The 25,163-nt window shown below is 35.7% G+C and overlaps 8 protein-coding genes, 2 long non-coding RNA genes and 1 other non-coding gene across 24 annotated transcripts; 9 read left to right on the top strand and 2 right to left on the bottom strand.

Moving 5' to 3' along the window:
• The first annotated feature begins 117 nt into the window (after positions 1-117).
• On the top strand, positions 118-350 carry AT3G05265. Its single transcript, NR_141163.1, has one exon. It is a non-coding gene; the product is annotated as an other RNA (long non-coding RNA).
• A 1,195-nt stretch (positions 351-1,545) lies between these two features.
• Positions 1,546-2,318, top strand: SCRL19 (SCR-like 19). Its single transcript, NM_001035706.2, has 2 exons — positions 1,546-1,650; positions 1,894-2,318. The coding sequence occupies exons 1-2, from the start codon at positions 1,584-1,586 to the stop codon at positions 2,121-2,123; spliced, it is 297 nt and encodes a 98-aa protein (NP_001030783.1). The 5' UTR covers positions 1,546-1,583; the 3' UTR covers positions 2,124-2,318.
• A 566-nt stretch (positions 2,319-2,884) lies between these two features.
• On the top strand, positions 2,885-5,353 carry AT3G27500 (Cysteine/Histidine-rich C1 domain family protein). Of its 3 annotated transcripts, none has more exons than NM_001338888.1 (2): positions 2,934-4,556; positions 4,627-5,353. In NM_001338888.1, exons 1-2 carry the CDS (start codon positions 3,002-3,004, stop codon positions 4,773-4,775), a joined length of 1,704 nt encoding a protein of 567 aa, NP_001326891.1. In that variant the 5' UTR covers positions 2,934-3,001; the 3' UTR covers positions 4,776-5,353. The 3 variants fall into 3 exon arrangements, with proteins under 3 accessions (NP_189387.2, NP_001326891.1, NP_001326892.1); NM_001338889.1 differs by having other exon boundaries at positions 2,938-4,626; positions 4,776-5,346; NM_113666.3 differs by having other exon boundaries at positions 2,885-5,348.
• Positions 5,354-5,521: 168 nt separating this feature from the next.
• AT3G27495 (uncharacterized protein) lies at positions 5,522-5,788 on the top strand (the record flags this gene model as incomplete). Its single annotated transcript, NM_001338887.1, has 1 exon — positions 5,522-5,788. The coding sequence occupies one exon, from the start codon at positions 5,522-5,524 to the stop codon at positions 5,786-5,788; it is 267 nt and encodes an 88-aa protein (NP_001327251.1).
• Positions 5,789-6,010: 222 nt separating this feature from the next.
• AT3G05255 lies at positions 6,011-7,537 on the top strand. Of its 2 annotated transcripts, NR_143903.1 has the most exons (2): positions 6,011-6,290; positions 7,311-7,537. It is a non-coding gene; the product is annotated as an uncharacterized misc_RNA (transcript). The 2 variants fall into 2 exon arrangements; NR_143904.1 differs by lacking the exon at positions 7,311-7,537 and having other exon boundaries at positions 6,011-6,934.
• Positions 7,538-7,907: 370 nt separating this feature from the next.
• Positions 7,908-10,191, top strand: AT3G27490 (Cysteine/Histidine-rich C1 domain family protein; the record flags this gene model as incomplete). 2 transcript variants are annotated; one of them, NM_001338886.1, is made up of 2 exons in its annotated part: positions 7,935-8,217; positions 8,305-10,191. In NM_001338886.1, 2 exons carry the CDS (start codon positions 7,935-7,937, stop codon positions 9,981-9,983), a joined length of 1,962 nt encoding a protein of 653 aa, NP_001327252.1. In that variant the 3' UTR covers positions 9,984-10,191. The 2 variants fall into 2 exon arrangements, with proteins under 2 accessions (NP_189386.1, NP_001327252.1); NM_113665.2 differs by having other exon boundaries at positions 7,908-10,184.
• Positions 10,192-12,478: 2,287 nt separating this feature from the next.
• AT3G27480 (Cysteine/Histidine-rich C1 domain family protein) lies at positions 12,479-14,863 on the top strand (the record flags this gene model as incomplete). Of its 2 annotated transcripts, NM_113664.3 has the most annotated exons (3): positions 12,479-14,308; positions 14,410-14,469; positions 14,562-14,863. In NM_113664.3, 2 exons carry the CDS (start codon positions 12,528-12,530, stop codon positions 14,441-14,443), a joined length of 1,815 nt encoding a protein of 604 aa, NP_189385.1. In that variant the 3' UTR covers positions 14,444-14,469; positions 14,562-14,863. The 2 variants fall into 2 exon arrangements, with proteins under 2 accessions (NP_189385.1, NP_001189990.1); NM_001203061.1 differs by lacking the exon at positions 14,410-14,469 and having other exon boundaries at positions 12,528-13,509.
• Positions 12,502-15,804, bottom strand: AT3G27475 (uncharacterized protein; the record flags this gene model as incomplete). 2 transcript variants are annotated; one of them, NM_001338885.1, is made up of 3 exons in its annotated part: positions 12,502-13,053; positions 13,153-14,955; positions 15,523-15,576. In NM_001338885.1, the coding sequence occupies 2 exons, from the start codon at positions 15,574-15,576 to the stop codon at positions 14,689-14,691; spliced, it is 321 nt and encodes a 106-aa protein (NP_001327541.1). The 2 variants fall into 2 exon arrangements, with proteins under 2 accessions (NP_001327541.1, NP_001327540.1); NM_001338884.1 differs by lacking the exon at positions 12,502-13,053 and having other exon boundaries at positions 14,726-14,740; positions 14,779-14,955; positions 15,523-15,804.
• AT3G05245 lies at positions 15,519-16,156 on the top strand. Its single transcript, NR_141162.1, has one exon. It is a non-coding gene; the product is annotated as an other RNA (long non-coding RNA).
• Positions 16,023-18,960, top strand: AT3G27473 (Cysteine/Histidine-rich C1 domain family protein; the record flags this gene model as incomplete). Of its 4 annotated transcripts, NM_001338883.1 has the most annotated exons (3): positions 16,023-16,122; positions 16,864-17,560; positions 17,671-18,841. In NM_001338883.1, the coding sequence occupies exons 2-3, from the start codon at positions 17,328-17,330 to the stop codon at positions 18,839-18,841; spliced, it is 1,404 nt and encodes a 467-aa protein (NP_001327539.1). In that variant the 5' UTR covers positions 16,023-16,122; positions 16,864-17,327. The 4 variants fall into 4 exon arrangements, with proteins under 4 accessions (NP_001327539.1, NP_001327537.1, NP_189384.1 ...); NM_001338882.1 differs by having other exon boundaries at positions 16,864-18,841; NM_001338881.1 differs by lacking the exon at positions 16,023-16,122 and having other exon boundaries at positions 16,804-17,560; positions 17,671-18,892.
• A 1,576-nt stretch (positions 18,961-20,536) lies between these two features.
• On the bottom strand, positions 20,537-25,123 carry AT3G27470 (lysine ketoglutarate reductase trans-splicing protein (DUF707)). Of its 5 annotated transcripts, none has more exons than NM_001338879.1 (16): positions 24,913-25,052; positions 24,272-24,391; positions 24,032-24,143; positions 23,749-23,913; positions 23,559-23,663; positions 23,396-23,479; positions 23,205-23,320; positions 23,002-23,103; positions 22,818-22,931; positions 22,671-22,727; positions 22,492-22,558; positions 22,366-22,419; positions 22,185-22,259; positions 21,755-21,790; positions 21,253-21,649; positions 20,537-21,129 (listed from the first exon to the last, which is right to left on the bottom strand). In NM_001338879.1, exons 3-15 carry the CDS (start codon positions 24,134-24,136, stop codon positions 21,533-21,535), a joined length of 1,197 nt encoding a protein of 398 aa, NP_001327534.1. In that variant the 5' UTR covers positions 24,137-24,143; positions 24,272-24,391; positions 24,913-25,052; the 3' UTR covers positions 20,537-21,129; positions 21,253-21,532. The 5 variants fall into 5 exon arrangements, with proteins under 5 accessions (NP_001327534.1, NP_001327535.1, NP_001078217.1 ...); NM_001338880.1 differs by having other exon boundaries at positions 20,572-21,129; positions 21,537-21,649; NM_001084748.2 differs by having other exon boundaries at positions 20,572-21,649; positions 24,813-25,052.
• Positions 25,124-25,163: the final 40 nt, after the last annotated feature.

Genomic DNA, 25,163 nt, shown 5'->3' with positions numbered 1-25,163 from the left:
GGTTCTCCTTATGTTTAGGAGCCATCTCTTCCACTCATTTTTCTTGCTTCCTGTTTTGTCTGTTTCTAAAAAATGAAAAAGCTAAAAAATAAGGCAATCTTAATTGCTAGACAAAAGTGTCATTGTGTTTTTGCTATAAAGCTTTGGTTAAGATCAAAGTTAACACCAATACTTGGCTGTTGATGTTCAAGTTTGAAAATCATCTATTAGATTTTATTTTTGTATTTTTCTTATGAGTTTGTATTGAGTGTTGGTAGTATATATATGACTCTTCACCAATATATGACACTTGCTTATGCAACTTATCCCAAACTTTCATCTTTTCAAATAGTGTTTCTGTTGATTGTAGCCTATACTATCATTCTTTTATGTCATATTCAAAATTTATACTATCATATTCGTTGTTTCAACAAATAGACTTAAACAAACAGTTCCAACATCACTATCCATCAGGTGGCAGTTAATGTTAGAGTTTGAAACTCATTTTTGCTTTTTTTTTCTTGGGTTGAAATGCTAAATTTATAAGTCAACAAAAGAGATTATATATGTACAAAAAGTTGGACCATGATGAAGAAAACAGGGAAACAGAAAACAGGAAGCTGCGTAGAAGCATTGCTGTGAGAAGATGCTTCAAAATAAACTTTTTTTTTTGTTAACAATGTGAAGATTTATACCATTCTCGTAATTTTTTGACGGAAATTACAAAGACATACAAATAGTTGAAAAGACCAAAATCTAATAAAAAAATAACAAAATTACAACACAATACAAACAATGGGAGCACAAGCAAAAACCCACGAGCAGAGTCCTAGAACGAAACACCGATTCCGAAAACCAAAAAAATCGGACATTTGCGTGATTTCCAATTTATAATCGTTAAAACATTTAATTATCTGCAATAACATCTCTTAGTGTAAGTTTCCATAAATCATTATTTTTCATTACTAAAAAAATATATTTTAAATAAAATGTAACCGTTTAATCAAATCGATATAACATTTGAAATCTTATATTAATATGTAAGAACCAATAATCTTTAGTAAAAGAAAAATAATTAATGCAAGAAAACCAAATTATTCTATCATTGAATGTTAAGTCGATAAAAATAACATTTTCTACTAACAACATAAATTTAACAAAAACTTTTGAAATACCATCAGTTTGTACAATATACTATAAATGTTTTTATAAAACAATGTTATCAAGAAAAGTTTACTACTCCATCTGATCCATGAAAATTGATGTTGTAGGTATTTATTTTTGTTCCACCAAGATTGATGTTTTGTGTCATTATTATTGTTCCTTTTTGTTTGTGACCAATAGAAAGAAGATAGAAGTTTTAAAATTAATATTATTATACAAACAAAATAATTATTAAAAATATGGAAAAGTATAAAATAGACCATCAATCTTTTCTCTCTAGTTGACTTTTTTTTCTACCACATTTCTTTTCCATTTTTAGGGTTCTCTTTAATTTGGTAAAAAAATTATATCTATTTTTAGTTTGTGTGAAGTATATTTAATAAGATTTCAACAAGTTTTTGCAAGTTAGATGCCTAAATTTTTATTATATTTTTTTAATAATGAGATATACTACTTCATTTATAGTTTTCTGTTTTCTCATATTCCTCCAAACAAACCTTGTTAAAGGTATATTTCTTTTATATAGATTTTTTTTTATATAGATTTAAACACTATGTTTTAATATAGATTTTAACACTGTGTTTTTTTATATAGATTTTAAGGCTAAGATAGGAAATTGTGATTCTTTCTTTAAGAAATGGTGGTTTTTAATTTAAACATAAACTTTTAATATTTTGGTAGTATTAGATGTTTACTTTAAATGCTAAAAACCTTGTTCTAAAAAGTTTTCTCTTTTCATATTATGAACAGGACGAACGATAAGAATATGTGACCGTAAGGTGGAGGGTAATGGAACATGTGGGCCTAACAGTAATAATATATGTTTAGACGAATTTTGGAAAAATCCTCCTTCTCCCAGATTAGCAAAGAGTTTAGAAGGTTGCACATGTGAACCCAGAGGTAAGAGACCAAAATTCAAGGGGCTATCTCATGTGTGTTGGTGTTGTTGGAGTTATAACTCGAGTAATCCGGCCGGATGATTGAAGAATTAGTCTCTTGAGACTACATCATTGTTTGTTTTGTTGTTGATTTGGTGAATAAGGCGAAGTTGTACGAATTGAGCCGCGTTAGATAAGTTAACTTTGTTATCTTTGTTTTTTGTATTTCTATGTCTTGTAAGACTATATAAACCCATTTCAAATATAATTCTAATATATAAGATCATTATTTCTTAGAAACTAACAAGTATTGTTTTTCAATTTGGGTATGAGAACCCTCTCGAGAAGGGTTCAACATAATGAAACATGAGAGAGTTAGTGTACAAAAGTGAGCAAATTTTCATTAGAAATTATATGCACTTACTATATTAACCGCACCAAACTCCACCTAATCAAGAGCAAAATCAGTTTGTTTGTTCTTTTTTTTTTTTTGTTTAAAACGAATCTGTTAAATTTGAACTTATTTCACAACTTGGAAAAGACACTCTATGATATAACATGTTTTTTTTTACTTTTAAGTAATAACCCTAATTATAACTTTTGTAGAACAAAATATTTTATTGTTGTATGCAATGTTCAAAACGGTAGCTGGCAGACAAAACTACTCGATTTACGTGTTGAGCGGTGAAAGAGGAAAGGTAAGAATATAAAAGGTCCAAGTAAATAAACTAATATGGCAGACAAAACCTGAGTGGGACAATCGATATTAGTGTTTAAACTAAACAAAGACCAGCCATGTGCCCACTAGTTGTACTGATATATATTTGTCAAAGTCATATATGATAATGTAACAAGTAGCATTGATTTATTTAGAGTATATAAAGAAACAACTATATTGATCCATTATTACATGAAACCGAAGTTCTATTACCCCCAAACATTATTTTGCATCCTCTTCGTCTCTGCTAACCGCATCCGCCATGACTTATGAGTTAGAAGAGTTAGAAGGACACGAGCATCTTGTTTCCCGCGTTAAACATCATGATGGTCTGGAATGCGATGCTTGTGATCGATTGAATGTTGATGGCTATTCATGCAGCGAATGCAAGTTTAATATTCATGTAGCATGTACATTTGTGTTCGATAAACAAGAGATAGTCGACCACCCTTCTCATGATGGACATTCTCTTAAGCTTCTTACAACTGGAGCTCCTGATCACACAGATCCAAAATGTCATCTCTGCGGTAATAACACCAAGCGCCTTCTTTTTCATTGCTCTGTTTGTCAACTCAATTTGGACATTTTTTGCATAGCTGATCACCTATTAGGCCCAGAATATCTGAATATGCCATGGCACCCCCATCCTCTACTATGTTTTGATTTTGGATCTAGAAATTGGTGCGACTTTTGTAACGAGAATTATGAAGGACAAGGTTACCTCTGCTATCGTTGCGGGTTGAGGATTCATGAGAAATGTGTAGTTGAATTACAAGAGATCACTCAACACCCTTCTCATGTCAGGCACCCTCTTAAGCTTCTCACCAGTGGAGCTCCAAATTACACAAACCCAAGATGTCATATATGTGGAGAGGACACTGGAAACTTACTTTATCATTGTGATATTTGTAAGTTCAATTTGGATTTGCAGTGTGCGATAAAAAGCTCTCCACCCGTTGCTCTTTCAAATATGAAGGTCCATGAGCATACACTCACACTCATGCCAAAATTGATCTCCTTCGTTTGTGATGCTTGTGGAACAAAAGGCGATCGTTCTCCTTACATATGTGTACAATGTGATTTCATGACCTTCCATCAAAAGTGTGCTCGTTTACCACGTGTCATTCATGTCAATCACCATGACCACCGAGTTTCCTTCAAGTATCCTCTTGGTCCTGGAGATTGGAGATGTGGAGTTTGTTGGGATGAGATTGATTGGTCATACGGGGCTTACTCATGTTCTCTTTGTTCTCGTTATGCTATTCATTCACTATGTGCAACAAGAGATGACGTGTGGGATGGGGAAGAGCTTGATGGAGTACCTGAAGAAATTGAAGACATCGAGCCATTCAAGAGGAATGATGACAACACAATCGATCATTTCTCTCATCGACATAACCACATGAGCCTCGACAAAGGTGGTGAAGAAAGTAGCTTCTGTAAAGCATGTGCTCATCCCATCGGTTCTTCTTCCTCACTCTACAAGTGTTCAGAATGCAGTTTCATTCTTCATGAAACATGTGCTAATCTTCCGATGAAGAAGCGACATTTTCTGAGCCCACAACCACTGACTCTTAGCTATCATCGCCTTCAACGCCGTTGGGGAGTAGAAATTTGCGAAGCTTGTCAGCAAATTTTTTGCAAAGGATTCATCTACTCGTCGTATTTAGAAGAGAACTTTGACTTACCATGCAGTTCAATTACTGTGCCTTTTATCCATGGAAGTCATGATCATCATTTACTCTACCTCAAACTAGAAAACGGTAACGTGAAGACTTGCCAGGGTTGCGGTATCGATGAAAAAAGAGTCGCCATAGGTTGTACCAAATGCAATTATTTTTTGGATTTCCGCTGTGCCACTCTACCATTAACGGTAACACTTTCCAGGTACGATGATCATCCACTCACTCTTTGTTATGGTGACGAAAAAGCAAGCGGCAAATATTGGTGTGATATTTGTGAAAGAGAGACCAATCCAAAAACTTGGTTCTACACTTGTAACGATTGCGGGGTCACTTTACATGTTTTGTGTGTAGTTGGAGATGTTAGATACGCCAAACCAAAAGCAATGATCGAGTACTATATAGAATTGCTGTCAAACAATAGCTCTTCAAGACCATTTTGCCACAACTGCTATTGTCGCTGCCCAGGCCCCTTCATTCTTAGGATAAGAAAGCAACATGACGCCCATCTTGGTGGAGAATATTACATATTCTTTTGTTCTTATTATTGTTACATAATCACCAAAAGTAAGAAGGAGTACTCCAAAATTAAGTTGAGATGTCCTCCTTGGAGAAGTGGACATCAAAGCCAATTGATGGAGTTGCAAAACGACCAGTAAACTGATTTGTGTTTTCTTTCTTTTTTAGTTTAATTATGTTATTTGCTTCAATTAGAAATAAGATGAGAATCTGTTCTCCTTATGTTTAGGATCAGAGCCATCTCGTTCATATTTTCCTTGCTTGTAGTTGTTGGAGCTACGACTCCACTTTGCTTCCTGTTTTGTCTGTTTCTAAAAAAAAAAGGCAATCTTAATTGCCAAACAAAGTGTTATTGTGTTCTTACTCTAAAAGCTTTGGTAGAGATCAAAGCTAACACCAATACTTGGCCGTTGATTTTTAGATTTTATCTTTGTATTCTTATGACCTTGTATTGAATTATTTTTAAATTTCTATTGATTGTTGCTATGATGACTATTCACCAAAAAATGATTCAATTGAAAATCGTTTATATATCGTTACGTACAGTGTACACCACTTGACGAAAACATGATCATAAGATTATGTGTTTCCCCAACAAACCTGGACCTTTCCACAGTCATGCCTTTATGATGTCAGACCTCATATCCCCTGTAACTTGTGATTGGGACAGGGAGAAAATAAGAGAAGCCTTACTTGACTTAGAGCAGGAGATTCTGAGTTTAAAGCTGAGTACTAATGGAGCCGAGGATACTTATATTGATCAAGACTCAAATAAGAAAGGCCTAGTATTGGATATGTACTACAAGAGAGTGGGCCGAACATATGAGAAGTCTATGAAGAGCTTCTAGAAGAGGTGAAGGCACACAAATATCTCTTGTAGCCGTTGAAGAGGACTCACGAGTGTCTTTAGCAACAAGGTCAACCAATGACCAGTCACTCTCATCACCAAGACCAAGGAACCTCTTCTCTTATGTCTCTTTCAGTCTTACGTTAATTGTAAACGGTCATATTCTCTTTGTGTGTCTTTAAAGCATTGTAAACACACAAAGGTTACAATTCTAATTCTATCAACATGATTTGGTCTCATATTCTCTCACATACAAACTCTCTTGTTCTTCATAACTCTCTTAATCTTTAATACAATTCCGCATATTCTTTCAACTTATGCTTGGCTACCACAAAAATTTGGGATCTACACGGCTAAATCACCTTCAAGGAGCTAACAATGGCTTTAACTGGACAAAAGAGAATTGGAATACTATGAAGATCTGGGAAGTGGCTCCACTAAAACATTCGATATTCACTACATCAAAAACTCCTACTAGGAAGAAGATTGGCGTTCCAGCTTAGGTAAGTAGCCACTAACCAATTTATTTGTTTCAGAATGTTCACATGAATGGCTTGCTTGGACCATTCAAACTCTTCTCATTGGACCGGCCATCGTAGTTAAACAGCATTATAGAGAAGTTATATGAGAACTGAGAAATGTAAAGTCAAGGAATGAGCCAAGAAGCATAAGAAGAAGATTCATCTAAACATTGTCAAACCAAGGAGAAAGAACAACCATTACCATGTCCGTGTAATCAATTCAGTACTGCCTTCTGCCCGAAGAACTACATTACGCGATTACTCGTGTCACGCACCGGTTTGGTTTCATTGATATTGCATAACACAACGGATACAAATTGAAGAGCTTAACTTAGACATAAATATTAAAACTAAATAAAAATTTATCAAATTTTTTAGGTGAAAACGAAATCAGTGGGATTTTTGTTTTCTTTTGCATTTTTTTCGAATTGATATGTTGAAACTTTCAAACTGAACTCGTATATTTTTTCTAAGGTGGCCACCATGTCACATAGCTAGAGAGAATCCTTCAGTATATTTGTTTTTGAAAACTTCGTCATATCAAAATTTTCTGATACAAACCGCGTGATTTTATATTTTAATGATTAATCTTCAGAGGTGTCATCATCGGCTCAATGTTAGCTGTTATGACTTTTCACATCTTCCATCAATGATCTGAATTTGATACAGCTAATGAAATCAATTTTTTTCTATCTTCTTTTTTTTTGTTAAAGGGTTTGATTCTTTTCTATCTTCAAGGTAATTATTATTTTTGTTATAACCAAATCGTCAAAGTCCAGTGGCAAAAGAAAAAGAAGTTTCTGTCTCTTTCTTTGAGTAGTATTGATTCGGGTTCGAATCAAACATGATTTCCCCGAATCTCATAGTTAATTTTGGGCTTAAATGTTTTTGGAAAATTTGTGATAGTATCTATTTTCTAATACTTTTTGTAATAATACTTTTTTTAAAACCTTTGAAAATCAATTTAAAACTGGTCGTATGACATTTTTTGTTTTTTTCCAGGTAAGCCCTGCTCAAACCATTACTAAAGTTATTGAGCAGCAAAGTTGGGAAGAGGAAGAGCAAAGATCATAAAATAAAGAAGTCGAAATAAACAATCTAACGGGGCAGACAAAAGTAAGAAAATTATACAAATTCGATATGAATTTTTATTTAAATAAAGATTAAACAAATTTGATACCATCTAATTAAATAGTCATTTCAATATATTTTATGAAACAAAACAAGAGAAAACTAATCAAAAATCTCGAAGGTATCAATTATCATCGTTGGGCTCAATGTTAGCTGTCATGACTTTTGTTGTCTTAATTAATTAAACAACTTGTTATTGAATTAAAAAAAAAGGAATAAAACTTGCATGAGAGTTTGAAAAGCAAAGATAGGAAAATAAATAAAAGTCGTAGTAAACTAACTAACATGGTTGTATTACTATACAAATCAAACAAATAATAACGACGTACGTGCCCACTAGTTGTATTACTAATTTACTATAGACATGTCAACGTCAAAATTAATGTAGTATCTGATAATGTAACAAGTAGCATTGCTATAACTAGAGTATATAGAAACACGACTATATTGATCCATTAGAACACAAAACCAAAGTGCTACTATCCAAACATAAATATGGATACCGCAACCTTCCCGGTTTTTAAATTTCGCGGACATGCGCATGATCTATTCATCGTCAACACTCCTTTTCACCAGTGTGCTGCTTGCGATCGACGGACTGCTGTTGGCTACGGTGTTGGCTATATATGCAATGAATGCGACTTTTCTATTCACCACATTTGTGCATTTTTGTTCAACATACCGGAGATATTCGACCATCCTTCTCATGATGGACATTGTCTTAAACTTCTCACAACCGGAGCTCCTCATCACACCGACCCAAATTGTCATCTCTGCGGTAAATACACCAAGAGCATTCTTTATCATTGCTCTGACTGTAAACTCAATCTGGACATTGATTGCATAAGTCACCACATATTTGCAGCTTCCAAAGACCATCTGCTTGTGTCATGGCACCACCATCCTATACAAATATGTTATACAGATATTTGCGAATTTTGTAATGGGGTTAACGAACTTGGCTGTCACTGCCTTCAGTGCGGGTTTAGGATTCATCTCACATGTGTCCCCGTATTTGACTCACCGGAGATCACTCACCCTTCTCATGTCAGACTCCCTCTTAAGCTTCTCACCGATGGAGCTCCAAATTACACAGACCCAAGATGTCATATATGTGGAGAAGACACTCAGCACTTACTTTATCATTGTGATATTTGTAAATTCAACTTGGATCTGCGGTGTGCGGCAAAAAGCCCTCCACCAATTGCTCTTTCAAATCTAAAGGTCCATGAGCATACACTCACACTCATGCCAAGATTGATCTCCTTCGTTTGTGATGCTTGTGGGACGGAAGGTGACCGTTCTCCTTACATCTGTGTTCAATGTGATTTCATGATTTTCCATCAAAAGTGTGCTCAATTACCACGTGTCATTCATGTCAATCACCATGACCATCGCATTTCGTACAAGTATCCTCTTGGTCCTGGAGAATGGAGATGTGGAGTTTGTTGGGAAGAGATTGATTGGTCATATGGGGCTTATCCATGCTCTCTTTGTCCTAATTATGCTATTCATTCACTGTGTGCAACAAGGAAAGATGTATGGGATGGAAAAGAGCTTGATGAAGTACCTGAAGAAGTTGAAGATATTGAGCCATTTAAGAGGAATGATGACAACACGATCACTCATTTCGCTCATGAACATAACCTCATGAGCCTCGGAAAAGACGGTGAAGAAGGCAGTTATTGTGGAGCATGTGCTCGTCCCATCAGTTCTTACACATTCTACAAGTGTTCAAGATCAGATTGCAGTTTCATTCTCCATGAAACGTGTGCTAATTTACGCAAGAAGAAACGACATTTTCTGAGCCCAGAACAGCTAGTTATATCTCAATGGAAAAACTATGGTAACTTCCCTAAATGGTGTGACGCTTGTCTTCTAGTTTGCTCTGAAGGATTTGTGTATGGTGTGATGTTTGATTTAGTATGCAGTTCCATTGATGTACCTTTTATCCATGAAAGTCATCCTCATCATTTACTCTACCTTAAACTACAAGACGGCCACTTTAAGACTTGCCAGAGCTGTGGCATCGATCATACTAAAGTCGTCATAGGTTGCCTCAAGTGCAATTATTTTTTGGATTTTCATTGTGCCACACTACCGTTAACAGTCAGTCTTCCCAGATACGATGATCATCCGCTCACTCTCTGTTATGGTGAAAAGGCGAGCGGCAAATATTGGTGTGATATTTGTGAAAGAGAAACGAATCCAGAGACTTGGTTCTACACTGGTTTAGAAAGCGGGGTCACTTTGCATATTTTATGTGTACTTGGGGATATCAGGTACGCCAAACCAGGAGGAAATATCTGTGAGGGGTTTGAATTGCAACTTAACAGTAGTTCTACACGACCAATTTGTCTCAACTGTAAATGTCGTTGCCCAGGTACCTTTTTTATTAATTTTGTTGGCTACGGCGAGGATCATGATGGCTACAACGTGTTCTTCTGTTCTTTTTATTGTTTAAAACATGTCATATTTCGTTATAGCAACGACTATCATATCATGTGCCCTCCATGGGTTAAGAAGTTAGAACTCAAGACATGATGAGGTGGTAATTAACTTTTGAGTGTGGAACTCATATGTTGCCCTTGTCAATGGTTAGTCTACAGCCAAATCAAGTGGCCTATTTTGGTGGCGAATTTCACTTTTGTTTTAGGGTCTTGAGATCCATTTTTCTATCATGTTGTATTAGTCTTAAGTTTGTTTTTATCAATATCCGGATAATTTGTTTAGCTACTAAAATAAGAACCCATGTATCTTTTGTTTTTCATATAAATTTATTGGTTTCCGATTGGCTCTCTCTAAAAGAATATGTATCTTTAAACAAAAAAGAACACTCATATGTGGTTTTTGTGCTTTTATTTATATTAGGTGAGTACCCACGCTACGCGTGGGTTGTTGTTTGAAATTTGTTTAAAAATAATTATGTTTAACTATTTTTATTTCTAATTTATGTTATTTTCGTGTATGTTATTATGTAGTTAATAAAGTTATATTCATTTTATGTAATTATATTTGTATAGTTAGATTCACTTTTGATTCAAATATCAATTATATTTTTTTCATGTATAAATCTTTTTATCTATATACCCAAGTTTCTAAATTTTTTTAACTATCATGAAATACTTACATCAACAATATGATATAATGGTATGCAATTATGCTACTTATTTGGTTTGAAAGTTGTCTAACTTGATTCTAAGCAAATAATTTCTTGTTCCATGTATTCTCTCCTAATCTAGTATTCCAATCACATCATGATAGGCTCATGGCTAAATATTGGATTGACATAATTTGAATAACAAATATATAAACTACTCATTTGTTTTAAAAGTTTTCACATGAAAAAAAAAAAATCAGAAATTAAATAGTCTTTTGAGTCAACACTTTTAGGTTTTTCTTTTTTCATTTGCATATATCCATATTAGAGAAAGGGTCGTATATTGAACTTTTTGGTATATCTAACATCTCAAAAGATCACTATTTAACAAAAGATGCATGTCAGTATTAATGTTACCAATTTATCATAAACACACAAAAAGACCATATCATGTAAACAAAAAAAGGTAATAAAAAGAAAAGACTAAGTTAAAATTTCTAAACTAAGGAAGGTTAAATAACAAAACAGTTAAGTTGTAATGCACGAAAATTTCTAGTCATTATCAAATAATGACTATTATAAAAATAGCAAAAATAAGAAAAGTAAAATGAGAGTAGTGTTTGATACATTAACATGATTTTTTGTATTTTTTCTTTTAAATGAAGATATTTTGTTAAGAGTGAGATTAGTGGATAATTTAATGCAATGTGAAACTTTTAAATTTTTATCACTAAGTTTTGTTATACTTTAATGATAGTAATTTAGAGAGTGATGATGATGATACTAAATTTTTATCACTAAGTTTTGGCACTTACTGGTGTGATGATGTGTCACCCATATAGAGAGAGTTAGCCAATTTTGATATATATATATGATTTTATTGTATGAGTTTGAATTGAATGTTGTTGACTTGTTGTAAACTATTCACGAAAGTTATTAGTCTGCTTACATTTTACATTACCCGACGACTTCAACGTGATCACACACGATCATATTTATCTTGCCTTGCCTCGGTGCAGCTTCGGTTCGGGACTACAATTTCTCCCTATTTTCTTAACTCTTTTTTTAGCGAACAATTCTTGGATCTACTTTTAGGAGTGAACCATTGTAGTCACCCCTTTTAGTTTAATTAAATCATTATGCCATATCATACAATACAAAAATAGACATGTTTACATACACAAAACAAAAGTTTCACAAAAAAACAAAAAGAGCAAGACATGAAATATTTTTGTACTCAACGAACAAAGATCAATAGTCTAACTTAAGTTTTTGTATGTTTGTGGTTAATCAATGGCAAATGTGTTAATATTTTATCATGCATACTCAACTTTTTCTGATAAACCATAAGTTAATAATAATACATGCAATTTTTATGTTAATACTAGTTTTAACAATAATCCTAAAGACAACATATCGTTACCTCTCTTTTTTTTTTTTATATATTCCACACAATTTAAGGTCTAGTGTTAAGTGTTAGAGTACATATATAGAATTAATGTAACAAGTATCGTTGATATAATTAGAGTTTATAGAGAAACAAGAGAAGACTAAACAAAAACAGTGTGATTTCTGTTACAGACTAATTATCATCATCGACTCAATGTTAGCTGTCATGAATTTGACTTATTCCTTCTATGATCTGGATTGATACAACGAAATCAATCTTCTTTTATCATCAGGTAAAAAAGAAAGCAAACTTGGTAATAAAGAAGTTCAAATAAACGAACTATAACATATGGCAGACAAAACCTGAGCGAGACAATTGATATTAGTGTTTAAACTAAACAAAGACTAACGACTTGCCCACTTGTTGTCTTACTATATATTTGTCAACGTGAATATTAACGCAGCAGCAAGTAGCATTTATATAATTAGAGTATATAGAGGAACAACAACTATATTGATTCATTATTACATTAAACCAAAGTGCTATTACCCCAAACATAAACTTTCTTCTCTCTCCACCTCTGCTAACCGCAAACGCCATGACTGAGAATGTACGTGGACACGAGCATCTTGTATCCGTCGTTAACCAAGGTGATGGTATGGAATGCGATGCTTGCGATCAGTTGCATGTTGGTGGCTACTCATGCAGCGAATGCAAGTTTAATATTCACAAGAAATGTGTATATGTGTTCACGGCAAAAGAGATATTCGACCACCCATCTCATGATGGACATTGTCTTAAGCTTCTCACAACCGGAGCTCCTGATCACACCGATCCCAAATGTCATCTATGCGGTAAAAACACCAAACGCCTTCTTTATCATTGCTCTGATTGCAAACTCAATTTGGACATTGGTTGCATAGCTGATCACAGATCTGCCCCATTCCATCTGAATATGTCGTGGCATCACCATCCTCTAGTGCTTGGTCTTTCATATTTTGATAGGTGCAGCTTTTGTCACAAGATTGGCAACGAAGACAGCAAGGGCTATCGCTGCCTTCGTTGCGGGTTGGTGATTCATACAAGATGTACCTTCATATTTGACTCACCAGAGATCACTCACCCTGCACATGTTAGACACCCTCTTAAGCGTCTCACCGATGGAGCTCCAAATTACACAGACCAAAGATGTCATATATGTGGAGAAAACACTGGGAACTTACTTTATCATTGTGATATTTGTAAGTTCAACTTGGATATGCGTTGTGCGATTGAAAGACCTCCACCAGTCGCTCTTTCAAATCTCAAGGTCCATGAGCATACACTCACACTCATGCCAAGATTGATCTCCTTCGTTTGTGATGCCTGTGGTACGAAAGGTGATCGTTCTCCTTACATGTGTGTTCAATGTGATTTCATGACCTTCCATCAAAAATGTGCTCGTTTACCGCGTGTCATTCATGTCAATCACCATGATCACCGTGTATCCTTCAAGTATCCTCTTGGTCCTGGAGAATGGAGATGTGGAGTTTGTTGGGAAGAGATTGATTGGTCATATGGGGCTTATTCATGTTCTCTTTGTCCTAATTATGCTATTCATTCATTGTGCGCCACAAGGAAAGATGTGTGGGATGGAATAGAACTCGATGGAGTACCTGAAGAAATTGAAGACATCGAGCCATTCAAGAGGAATGATGACAGCACAATTACTCACTGCGCTCATCAACATAACCTCATGAGCCTCAGGAAAGACGGTGAAGAAAACAGCTTGTGTGGAGCATGTGTTCGTCCCATCGGTTCTTACACATTTTACAAATGTTCAGAATCAGAATGCATTTTCATTCTCCATGAAATGTGTGCTAATTTACGTAAGAAGAAACGACATTTTCTGAGCCCAGAACCTCTCCATCTTTCTGTATTGGAACAGTCTGATGACTCGCCAACAGCTTGTTCTGCATGTCTTCAAGTTTGTTCTGAAGGATTCGTCTATGACCATGATACATATGGGACTTTTGACTTGCTATGCAGTTCCATTGATGTGCCTTTTATCCATGGAAGTCATCCTCATCCTTTACTCTACCTTAAACTACAACACGGTCACTTTAAGACTTGTCAGAGCTGCGGCATCGATCATACTAAAGTCGTCATAGGTTGCCTCAAGTGCAATTATTTTTTGGATTTTCGTTGCGCCACTCTACCATTAACGGTTAGCCTTCCTAGGTATGATGATCATCCACTCACTCTCTGTTACGGTGAAAAATCGAGCGACAAATATTGGTGTGATATTTGTGAAAGAGAAACGAATACAGAGACTTGGTTCTACACTGGTTCAGAAAGCGGGGTCACTTTGCATATTTTATGTGTACTTGGAGATATCAGGTATGCCAAACCAGGAGGAAATATCTGTGAGGGGGGTTTTGTGCTACCTAACAATAGTTCTACACGACCAATTTGCTACAATTGTCATTGTCGTTGCCCAGGTACCTTCATTGTTTTAGGTTGGGTCGACTATGACCCCGAGTTCTTCTGTTCTTTTTACTGTTTCAAATCTCACCTAAAGTTCCATTTTGACGAATATCATACCGTCTGCCCTCCATGGGCGTTAGAGTTAGAATCGAATACGAGCTGGTAGTTTTTTTTTTCTTTTTTCTTTTTTTGTCAACGTCGTACTTTTGTTCTTTTTTGTTATTTGTTTTTATAAGGTGGTACGTAGTTAATGTTCGAGTTTGGAACTTATTTGTTATTTTTGTTGTTTTTATTTATGAACTGGAATCGGTTGTTGTTGTTGTTGTTGTATTATTTTGTGCGTACCTACATTTAAAATTACACATGATCGTATTCTTACATACGGTCATATGCAGCTTTGGCTCGTGCACTTTCTTCTTTTTTATGTCACTTGAATTTGTATTAGAAACATAAATGATGTATTGGATTACAAATCTGGTGAAGACAAGGATATCACCGGATACTAAAGCCCACAGAAAGTAGACACAAGCCGAAACGTTAGAAACCTTCGGATCCAGTGACTAACAACCAAAAGATAGAGCTCATTAAAGAAACAGACAAATATCAAATCACTAACAGAACTAGAGAGAGATCCACTAAGGTTTCTCATAAAACATGTGAACGTCGGATAGCACCAATAAGACCGGATAAGCCACAACTCAATTAGAAAACCGTAGTCAAAACCAATAGCAACACAGACATGAGTGACAGCAAAACTCAAATGATACCAGAGAAATAGCTACCATCACGCCACACAAAAACAGACAAGGAGAGAAACCTGAGATTCAACTTTTGTCCACTCTCTCCTGCATCTTTCTAATTTTCTAATTATATATGTGTAGGCTTTGAGCTTGAGAAGTATGATTAGAAGAGTATATGTGAATATTTACTTAAGGGGTTAATTGTAATTATATAGAGTCTTGAAGGGGACTAGTTTTTCCTATGATATATATTCAACGGAGTTCTGTAATACAATTGCCAAAGGCTGTCCACAAAATGCAAAATCTTAGTTCTGGAATTTGCTGAAGACAGTGATTTTTGAGTCACTTTTACAGAGAGAAGAAAGGGAATTTGTTTCTATTACATACCTGAATCATATGCCATACACAGCGCCATGCCTTGCGAGAGAAAACATGAACCATGATCTCCACAAATCTGATTTTGGTTTTAATAGCAAGAATGATGAGACTAGTCACTTTCTATGCAAATCCCTTTTGCTAAATTCATTTATACCCATTCCTCTCCTCGATATTGAATAATTGGATTTTGCTGAAAAATAAAGCATTTAAACATCTCTTCTCTTCGCGTCGTTAGAATTCGATCTGCTTTCTTTTGAGTTTCACCAGTATTCTCTTCTTCCGTATCCTTCGCCTCATCTCATCTGCCTAGAGTTGTCAAAATGGGGGGACTGCTCGTTTCCAATGCTTAATGGATAGGTATGGACAAGCCCATTATGAAGCGGGCATTAATGGTCATGGTCGTTAACGGACATGGGCTTTAGCGGACTGGATGTGATGGACATGGGCGGCCCAATAGTCATAAAATATTAGGTTAAGTGATTTGGGAGAAAATAGAAAAACATCAATTCGTCAAATATTTGTGTCTTAGTTTCTTCGGTGATTACTTCCGCGATTTCCTTCCTACGGCGACTTCTTTCTCCGACGAATCTCGGCTCCTGTTTAATCTAGGTTCGAATCTCGTCTCCATATCTTTAATCGTTTTTTTTGGGACTTCATCTTCTTCGTCAATGCAAAAATCAATCAGCAGCTGGAAATATTGATTCGAGATCCTTATTTCTAAAAGGGACTTAAAGAAGATTCAAACTCTGGTTTATATGAATATTTCATCCACATTTAACCACGATACTAAGCTAATATATTTGTAAAGTTTAAAACTAGATTGTGTATGTATTCTTAAAAACCATGAGTTAAGTTTCAACTATAATTAAAGCATCCATTAACTCGGATATGTGATTTTGCTAAAATTTAAATAAACGAAAATTTAAAAGACATAAAAATTAATTCATATATTGTTTTAGAAAATTTAATATTACATATATTAAAAAGAAAAAGAAAAAATAAATAAGTTTTTTTCGGATTATTTCCCCGCAAAAATAATATTTTAAAAAATAAAAGTCGAAGACTCGAAGTCAACAAACTAACATGGCAAACAAAACCTGAACGGGACCATCGATATTAGTGTTTAAATTAAACAAAGACTAAAGACGTGCCCACTAGGTAGCGTTACTAATGTTTATTTGTCATCTATATTATTACTAATATATTAATGTATATGATAATCTAACAAGTAGCGTTGCTATAATTAGAGTATATATAGAGAAATAACAATAATATTACAGAAACCCAAACTGTTATTACCCCAAACCTTAATTTTCTTTCTCTGCTATCCACAACCGCCATGACTTTTAGGCTAGAAGGACACGAGCATCGTGTATCCATTGTTAGCTCTGGTGATAGTTTGGAATGTGATGCTTGCGATCGATCGTCTGGTGATGGGTTCTCTTGCAGTGAATGCAAGTTTACTGTTCACCGGAAATGTGCGTTTGTGTTCATGACAGAAGATATATTCCACCACCCTTCTCATGATGGGCATTGTCTTAAACTTCTCACAACCGGAGCTCCTGTTCACACCGACTCAAAATGCCATCTCTGCGGTAAAAACACCAAACACCTTCTTTATCATTGCTATGATTGTAAAGTCAATTTGGACATTGATTGCATGATTGATGGCATATGTACCCTAGCCCGTCTGAGTAAGCCATGGCATCCCCATCTTCTACTCATGGTTGATTTTAGCTCTGATATGTGGTGCGATTTTTGTTATGAGGGTGGCAAACATGGCTATTTCTGCCCTCGTTGCAGGTTGGTGATTCATGAGAGTTGTGTTTCCGTATTTGACTCACCAGAGATTAATCATCCTTCTCATCTCAGTCACCCTCTTAAGCTTATCACCAATGGAGCTCCAGATTACACGGAAGACCGAAGTTGTCATATATGTGGAAAAGAAACTGGAAACTTACTTTATCATTGCGATATTTGTAAGTTCAACTTGGATATGGAATGCGCGGTTGAAAATCCCATACCAGTCGCTCTTTCAGATCTCAAGGTCCATGAGCATACACTCACACTCATGCCAAGATTGATATCCTTCATTTGTGATGCTTGTGGGACGAAAGGCGACCGTGCTCCTTACGTATGTGTTCAATGTGATTTCAGGATGTTCCATCAAAAGTGTGCTCGTTTACCACGTGTCATTCATGTTAATCACCATGATCACCGTGTTTCGTACAAGTATCCTCTTGGTCCTGGAGAATGGAGATGTGGAGTTTGTTGGGAAGAGATTGATTGGTCATATGGGGCTTATTCATGCTCTCTTTGTCCTAATTATGCTATTCATTCACTGTGTGCAACAAGGAAAGATGTATGGGATGGAAAAGAGCTTGATGGAGTACCTGAAGAAGTTGAAGATATTGAGCCATTTAAGAGGAATGATGACAACACGATCACTCATTTCGCTCATGAACATAACCTTAGCCTCCACAATGACGATGAAGAAAGCAGCTTATGTGGAGCATGTGTTCATCCCATCGGCTCTTACACATTCTACAAGTGTTCAAAATCATATTGCGGTTTTTTTCTCCATGAAAGGTGTGCTAATCTTGCTACAAAGAAACGACATTTTCTTAGCCCACAGCCTCTGGATCTTAGCCTCCAATGGATACCATACGTCTTAGGGAGATGTCGAGCTTGTCGTCAAATGTTTAGCGAAGGATTCATCTACAATTCATATAGGGATAAGTTTGACTTATTGTGCAGTTCGATTACCGTGCCTTTTATTCATGGAAGTCATGATCATCATTTACTCTACTACAAACTACGATATGGTCAAGTGAAGACTTGTCAGAACTGCGGTATTGATGAAACAGAAGTACTTGGTTGTAGCAAATGCAATTATTATTTGGATTTTTGTTGTGCCACTCTACCAAAAACGGTAATGCTTCCCAGATACGATGATCATCCACTCACTCTTTGTTATGGTGATGAAAACGCAAGCGGCAAATATTGGTGTGATATTTGTGAAAGGGAAACAAATCCAAAAACTTGGTTCTATACTTGTAAAGATTGCGGAGTCACGTTTCATATATTGTGTGTAGTTGGAGATATCAGGTATGCCAAACCAGGAGGAAAGATTAACGGCGATTATGAATTGCTGGCTAACAATAGCTCTTCACGGCCGCTTTGCAGCACGTGTCATTGTCGTTGCCCAGGTCCCTTCATTCTTAATAAGGAAAGAAACAACATATTCTTTTGTTCTTATTATTGTCTCGGGCTCAGCCGGGAGCATGCGTACTCATCAGTGGACGTGTGCCCTCCATGGGCAATTTGAACCCAATACTTGATGAGGTTGTAGCTGATTTTGTTCAAGTTTCATACCCATGTATTAGATGTTCTTTTTATGAAATAATTACTAGAATAGAACACAATTGTATGTTTATTCCTATAATAGAACACATCTTTTTTTATTATTCGTATATTTTCTGTACTTGTGTAATTACACTTAAGATCCTCGATTAGTTTTAATTAAATATTATTATTAAATTCGTTTTTAATTAAAAAATAAATAAAAAAAAGTGATTATCCATGTCATTAGTCCATGTCATTTACCCTAATCTACGTCATCTGAAACCAAAAATTCCCTTAAAACTTTCAGTTTCTCATTTTTTCAGCACATCTTACTGTTCATCCGCGCAAAAAAAAAAAAAAAAAAAATTGTCGCTCTCTTCTCTCGTTCAGTCGACGGAACCCTAATTTCATCGCCGTTCTCTACTTATCTCGTCTCTTTCGGTGGTGTCGAATTTCAAGTCATCAAAAATCAAAACCCAAATCAAAGAGATCTATGGAATTCTATATGATTTGTTACAGGTTTTAGTTGAATCAAGAATAACTACTCTTTTACTTTGATTTTATATGTCTATCGTTTAGTTTTCCTCTCAATCGATCTATTTAGAGATATTTCTACTTCTATCAATGTTTTGATTCATATGGTTTCGTCTTCCTCCTATGTATCCCTCAAACAGATTATTACGTTTCTTAATTTGATTGTTGTTATTTAGCCAATAAATTTCATATTGTCTTCCCCAAAAAATGTTGCTTTCCGATCTGTATTATAAATCAGCCGTAAAGTGATGTAACTCAGCCGTAACGTGATGTAACTCAGCCGTAACATATAATTTACACAACCTTTCGTCTTCCCTAAATGATAACTCAGCCGTGACATGTAATTTACCGAACCTTTCGTCTTCCCTGAAGCATATAACTCAGCCGTAACATATAATTTACACTCATCTTTCGTTTGCCCTTGAACATATAACTCAGTCGTGACATGTAAATTTATAGATGTCTTCCCTTAAACATATAACTCAGTCGTAATGTAATTTTACCGAACCTTTCGTCTTCCTTGGAACATATAACTCAGCCGCGACATGTAAATTGACTGAACGTTTCGTTCTTCTTTAAGCATATAACTCAACCGTAATGTAATTTTATCGAACCTTTCGTCTTTCCTGGAACGTATAACTCAGTCGTGACATGTAAATTGACTAAACCTTTCGTCTTCCCTTAAGCATATAACTCAGCCGTGACATGTAAATTTGTCGTGAAACAATAAGAGATACAACATTTCGTCTAACTTTATCATCGAGCACCAACTTCACAAATTTGTCGTACGTTGTTTTCGCATCTATCTGCACAAGTTTACACCCTCTTATATCAGTGTTAAATATGTATTTGTGTTTCTATACCCAATTCCTGGAAACAACAATTACCAAAACTAGATCAACCATATCGGGAGAAAGATGAAAGAAATTGAAGAAAAATGAGAAAAACGATGAGGAATTAGAAGTTCCGGTGATGTGAAAAACTCAAGTGAAGAAGACGAGTTGAAAAAATTTTACCCTATTTTTTTATCCTTTGATGATGCTGACATGGAATGATGACATGGAATATTACAGCCGACGTCGTTTTGAATTGATGAGGTGGCAACTAAGCCACTAAACGAACATTTGATAACTCAACCATCAAGCAAATCTATAAGTCAGTTGCAACATGAATACTATTACAGTAATTAAAAAAGGAAAAAAAATAAAGTTAAGTCAGCCGTGTAATGTCGTAACTCAACTAACTCAACCGTAACGTTCAACAACTCGGCCATAACTGCATGATATTATAGTAATTAATCTTTTAAAAATAAGTCAGCCATGTTATGGCTGAGTTATATCGTAATCCAGCTATTAGCGGCTGATTTATATCACTCGACCATAACTCAGCCGTCACATCTTTCCATAACTAAGCCAATCAAAACTATAACTCGGCCGCGTCGAGGAAATAAGTCAGCCTTTTTCTCATAACTCAGCCATATTGTTGGCTGGGTTATCGTATAACTTCTTATAACTCGGCCGAACATCCTTAACTCAACCATACCGTTGCCTGAGTTATACTATAACTCAGGCAACATTTTTCAACTCAGCCGTAACGTCTGGCTGAGTTATACTCATACTTCGCCGTTTTGTTATGACTCATATATTTTTGACGTAAGTCAGCCGCAACATACCGTAACTCAGCCGGCTGAGTTCATTTAATCCACATCAGCAAATTCTGACGTGGCAGTGGCATTCCCTGTAATTACGTTTTTTCCGGTAACGTTTAGTAGGGGCACGCTGGGTAATAAAAAAAACTCGAAATATAACAGTAATTAAAAAAAGTTCTGTCGTGTTCTGGTAATAACACCTAATTTCTTACCCATCACAGTTAATCTCCCTTTTTTTATTGTTGTCTACCTCTAACTCTACTCTCCACCGGAGTTCTCATCAACAATAAGAGTTAACAGAGTTAAGAAAAGAAAAGAAAAAAGAAAGACTAATCAGATGTTAATGAATGTGCTTAGCTGCTAACAATTTATCTTCTCTCGACCAGACTATTCTCTTCCATAAACACGAAATCAAAGCACAGCTCCGGGAACAAAATTAACAGGGTAAACAAAGAGAGTGGAAGTCGGAGGGAGAGACTATATGTTTCCTTATTACCCGTGAGGCCGTGAAGAAGCATTCTTGTGAGCAGATGCTTCAAAATAAGCTTTTTCAGCATCATCCAATCTGTCTTGAAACATTGTCCACTCTCTCCTGCATCGTTCTCTCACCTGAAAACGCCAATAACGTCAGATAAAGTAGCAAAAACGACGGGATCCTCCTATTCTATAACCGATAATACCAAGGACGAAAAAGACTAGGGGATTCGTATTTACCCCTTCCCATGGTTGTTTCCCTTGCTCTGGTTGTCCCTGTCAAGATTCCAGATGCACAAAGAATAAAAGGGAAGATTAACAATCCTGTTCTACGCATTTACATCTCACGATAATATAGTAAACTAAGTAGAACCAAAACGGATACGGGGACGGAAACGGCAAAATAAAATATTTATAGGCATGGGAACGTCAATAACTAGATGTTTCTACTGTATAAATGGGAATGTGTTATACCACATTCAAAATAATATCGAAGTATGACTATATGATTAACACAACTACTCTCTCTAGAGTCTTGAAGGGGACTAGTTTTCCTATGGTATTTAGTCATTGGAGTTCTGTTATATAATTTCCAAAGGCAGTCCACAAAATGCAAAATTTTATTTTTCTCACCCACAAAATAAAGATAAATATGGATTTGAAAGCATACTTGATTCCCTAATGATGGAACACCTTGATGTATAATCCATTGAGCATCTACAACTCCAATTTTCTCGTGTGCGTTCTGTTAAGGCAAGTATGATTAATGAGGATATAAAACAAGTGTATAGAATTCGTGAGAGAGGGATCTAGATGTGCATATGGCTGTACAAAGCAAGTAAGTAGCAGACCTGAACACATTTCCGAACGGCAAAGTCCAGACCCCATCCATGAATCAAATCGTTCTGCAGTTACAAGGTAACAATTGGAAATTGCTAAAGACAGTAGAAGAATAGAAATTTGGTTCCATTACATACCTGAATCATATGCCACACACAGCGCCATGCCTTGCGGGAGAAAACAGGAGCCATAATCTCCACAAACCTGATTTTGGTTGTAGTAGCAAAATCAACAAAATGATGAAACTATTAACTTTCTATGCAAATCCTTTTTGCTAAGTTCATTTCTATTGATATAGATAAGTAAAGAAGCATACGCTGCACAAGGGGGTAAATTGGGATCAGTGCACCACCCATTCCTTTCCTCAGCATGCCTGCAAGAATATATGAGAGTAAACACTGAATATGCTCAATTGAAGCGGTGGTGAGAAAATAATGTAGAAACTTCACTATATAATTCTAACTTGTGGACTTCAGTGTCGTCTCTTTTCTTGGTCATCTCCCATGTGAGCCCTTCATATGGCTCTAATCCAGGCTGTGAGATTTCCAAACCATGCTTCTTCACCACCGCCAGATATCTGTCCAAGAAATTTAATCTTCATAACCTGGAATGTCTATTAAAAGGAAGTCCAAGCTTCAAAAACATACTTTTCCGAATCAAAGTGTTCCACGCCAAGATCCTCATCCCATATGAAGATATATTCATAGGGGGCAACTATGTCAGGATGAAGAAATCGCTTAGCGTACCACCTTCAGGGAAAATTCATAGATTGTTAAGTAAATCTGTCATGACAAAGAAACTCCTACTAGGAAGAAGATTGGCGTTCCTGCTTAGTAAAGAGGCCACTAACCATTTTGTTTGTTTCCGAATGCTCACATGAATGGCTCGCTTGGACCATTCAAACTCTTCCCATTCGCTTGCCCGGCCATCGTAGTGAAACAGCATTATAGAGAAGTTATCTGAGAACTGAGAAATGTAAAGTCAAGGAATGAGAAAAGGAAGGAAAGAAGAAGAATATGTATGGGAGGCAAGGCAGGATACCTTCTTCAACACAGTGTCTATATTTTTCCTCTGATCATAGCCAACCGTAAATGTTACTAGATACCGCTGCTTGACTGTTAAATCCTGCATGCCATACCAACAAAATGTGCCATGATCTTGAAGCCATTCTCAAATAAAAGCAAGTAGATTCAAATTTATGAACCTCATTAGGGTCGCCCCACAGTCGACGGAGGTAAAAATCTGATTCAGGCGTGACTATATCTGGTGGTAGCCTCTCAGCACCACGGGGGTTAGTCGAAACCCATATCTGCAATAGCTCGAACGTTCTATCATCAACCTTTTTATATTAAAACATTGAAAGGTAAATAAGAAGAGAACAAGAGAATCACAACCTTAGTGTCATTATAGTTATATGGAGGGTCAGGGATGTCATTCTTGAGTTTGAGGCCTTTTGTCGAAGACCAAGAACCAAATAGTCTTTGTCTTGATATGTCAGAGTATTTATCCTCAATGTATGCAAGATCAATCGAGGGAAACAATGTGGATGGAAGATTCATCTAACCATTTCAAAACAAAAAAGATAGAAACCATCACCGTGTAAGCAATGACATAATCAAGTTTGAAAATGAACGAAAAGGTATAGACATGTTGCACGAAGCAAAGATTTAACCTTACCTTAGTTAAAGTCAAGGTTGGAAAAGTAATACCCATAAGGAAACCAACAATAACACCGAAAAAGGATGTTAATAGAAGCCTCATCATTTGACTAGGTCTTCTCATATTTCCACTGTATATCATAAAGATAAATGTACACAATTCCAAAAGTTAACACAGATAATGATTCAAATAAAAATGGTATACAAATCACATAGATATTTGATATAATCAATGTACTGCCTATATTAGAGTATATACCTACAGGTTGTTATCTGATATCTATCTACAGTCTATGCACGCCAAAGTCGTGATACGAAGAACTACAACGCACTTTCATTCCTTCACTTGCATCACATTTTCATTCTTCGATGCTTCTAACTACAAAACACACACAAACATATAAACAGTAATAGTAAGAAATGAGCTTTGTTAAAAGCCTATACTCAATACTTAAGCAATCACAAAGTGGAAAATTCAATATCCACAATAGAATCACAAAATTCAACTGTACAATTCCAAATGGATTAACAATTGTTCCTTGTTTCTTGACAACAATAACCAAATATCATGTGTTCCAAATTAATCAAAAATTACACCAAATCACTTCAATCATATCAAAAAACAACAAATCCATTCTAAATTACACACCTAAACCTAAACGTAATTAGATTTTGCTAACTCCTTTCCATTACTCAAAAGTCAGAATTTCAATTATGCATTCAAAATTCTATATACGGTAAAAACAATAAACACGACAACATAATCATGTACGACAATGGAAGAACATGCGATCATATACCAAAATAGAAAGAAAACCAGTTTCTGTCCTGTCTGACTAATTGGCGACAACACCAAATTCAGAATTCGATAAACACAAAACTCAGAAAGCGATCGATCACCATTAGTAAACGGATTCTATCTTCACAATGTTTGGATCTTCTTCAGCTTTGGAATCCAGAAATGGTCCACGCTTTCTCGAAATTACTGCACGAAAACGGCAAAATCGGTAGCTCAAAAGAATAAAGCTCAAAAATTTTGTAACTCTCTCTGTTGACGAAAATTGTCATTACTACGTTATCAACCAAGGCCCATTACAGGCCTACTTTATCTAAATTGGGCCTTTCATTCAGATACACATATCAGGCAAGGA

Source organism: Arabidopsis thaliana, chromosome 3 (genome assembly GCF_000001735.4).
Source record: "Arabidopsis thaliana chromosome 3, partial sequence".
NCBI classification, from domain to species: domain Eukaryota; kingdom Viridiplantae; phylum Streptophyta; class Magnoliopsida; order Brassicales; family Brassicaceae; genus Arabidopsis; species Arabidopsis thaliana.
This window is presented reverse-complemented; position numbering and strand designations above follow the sequence as displayed.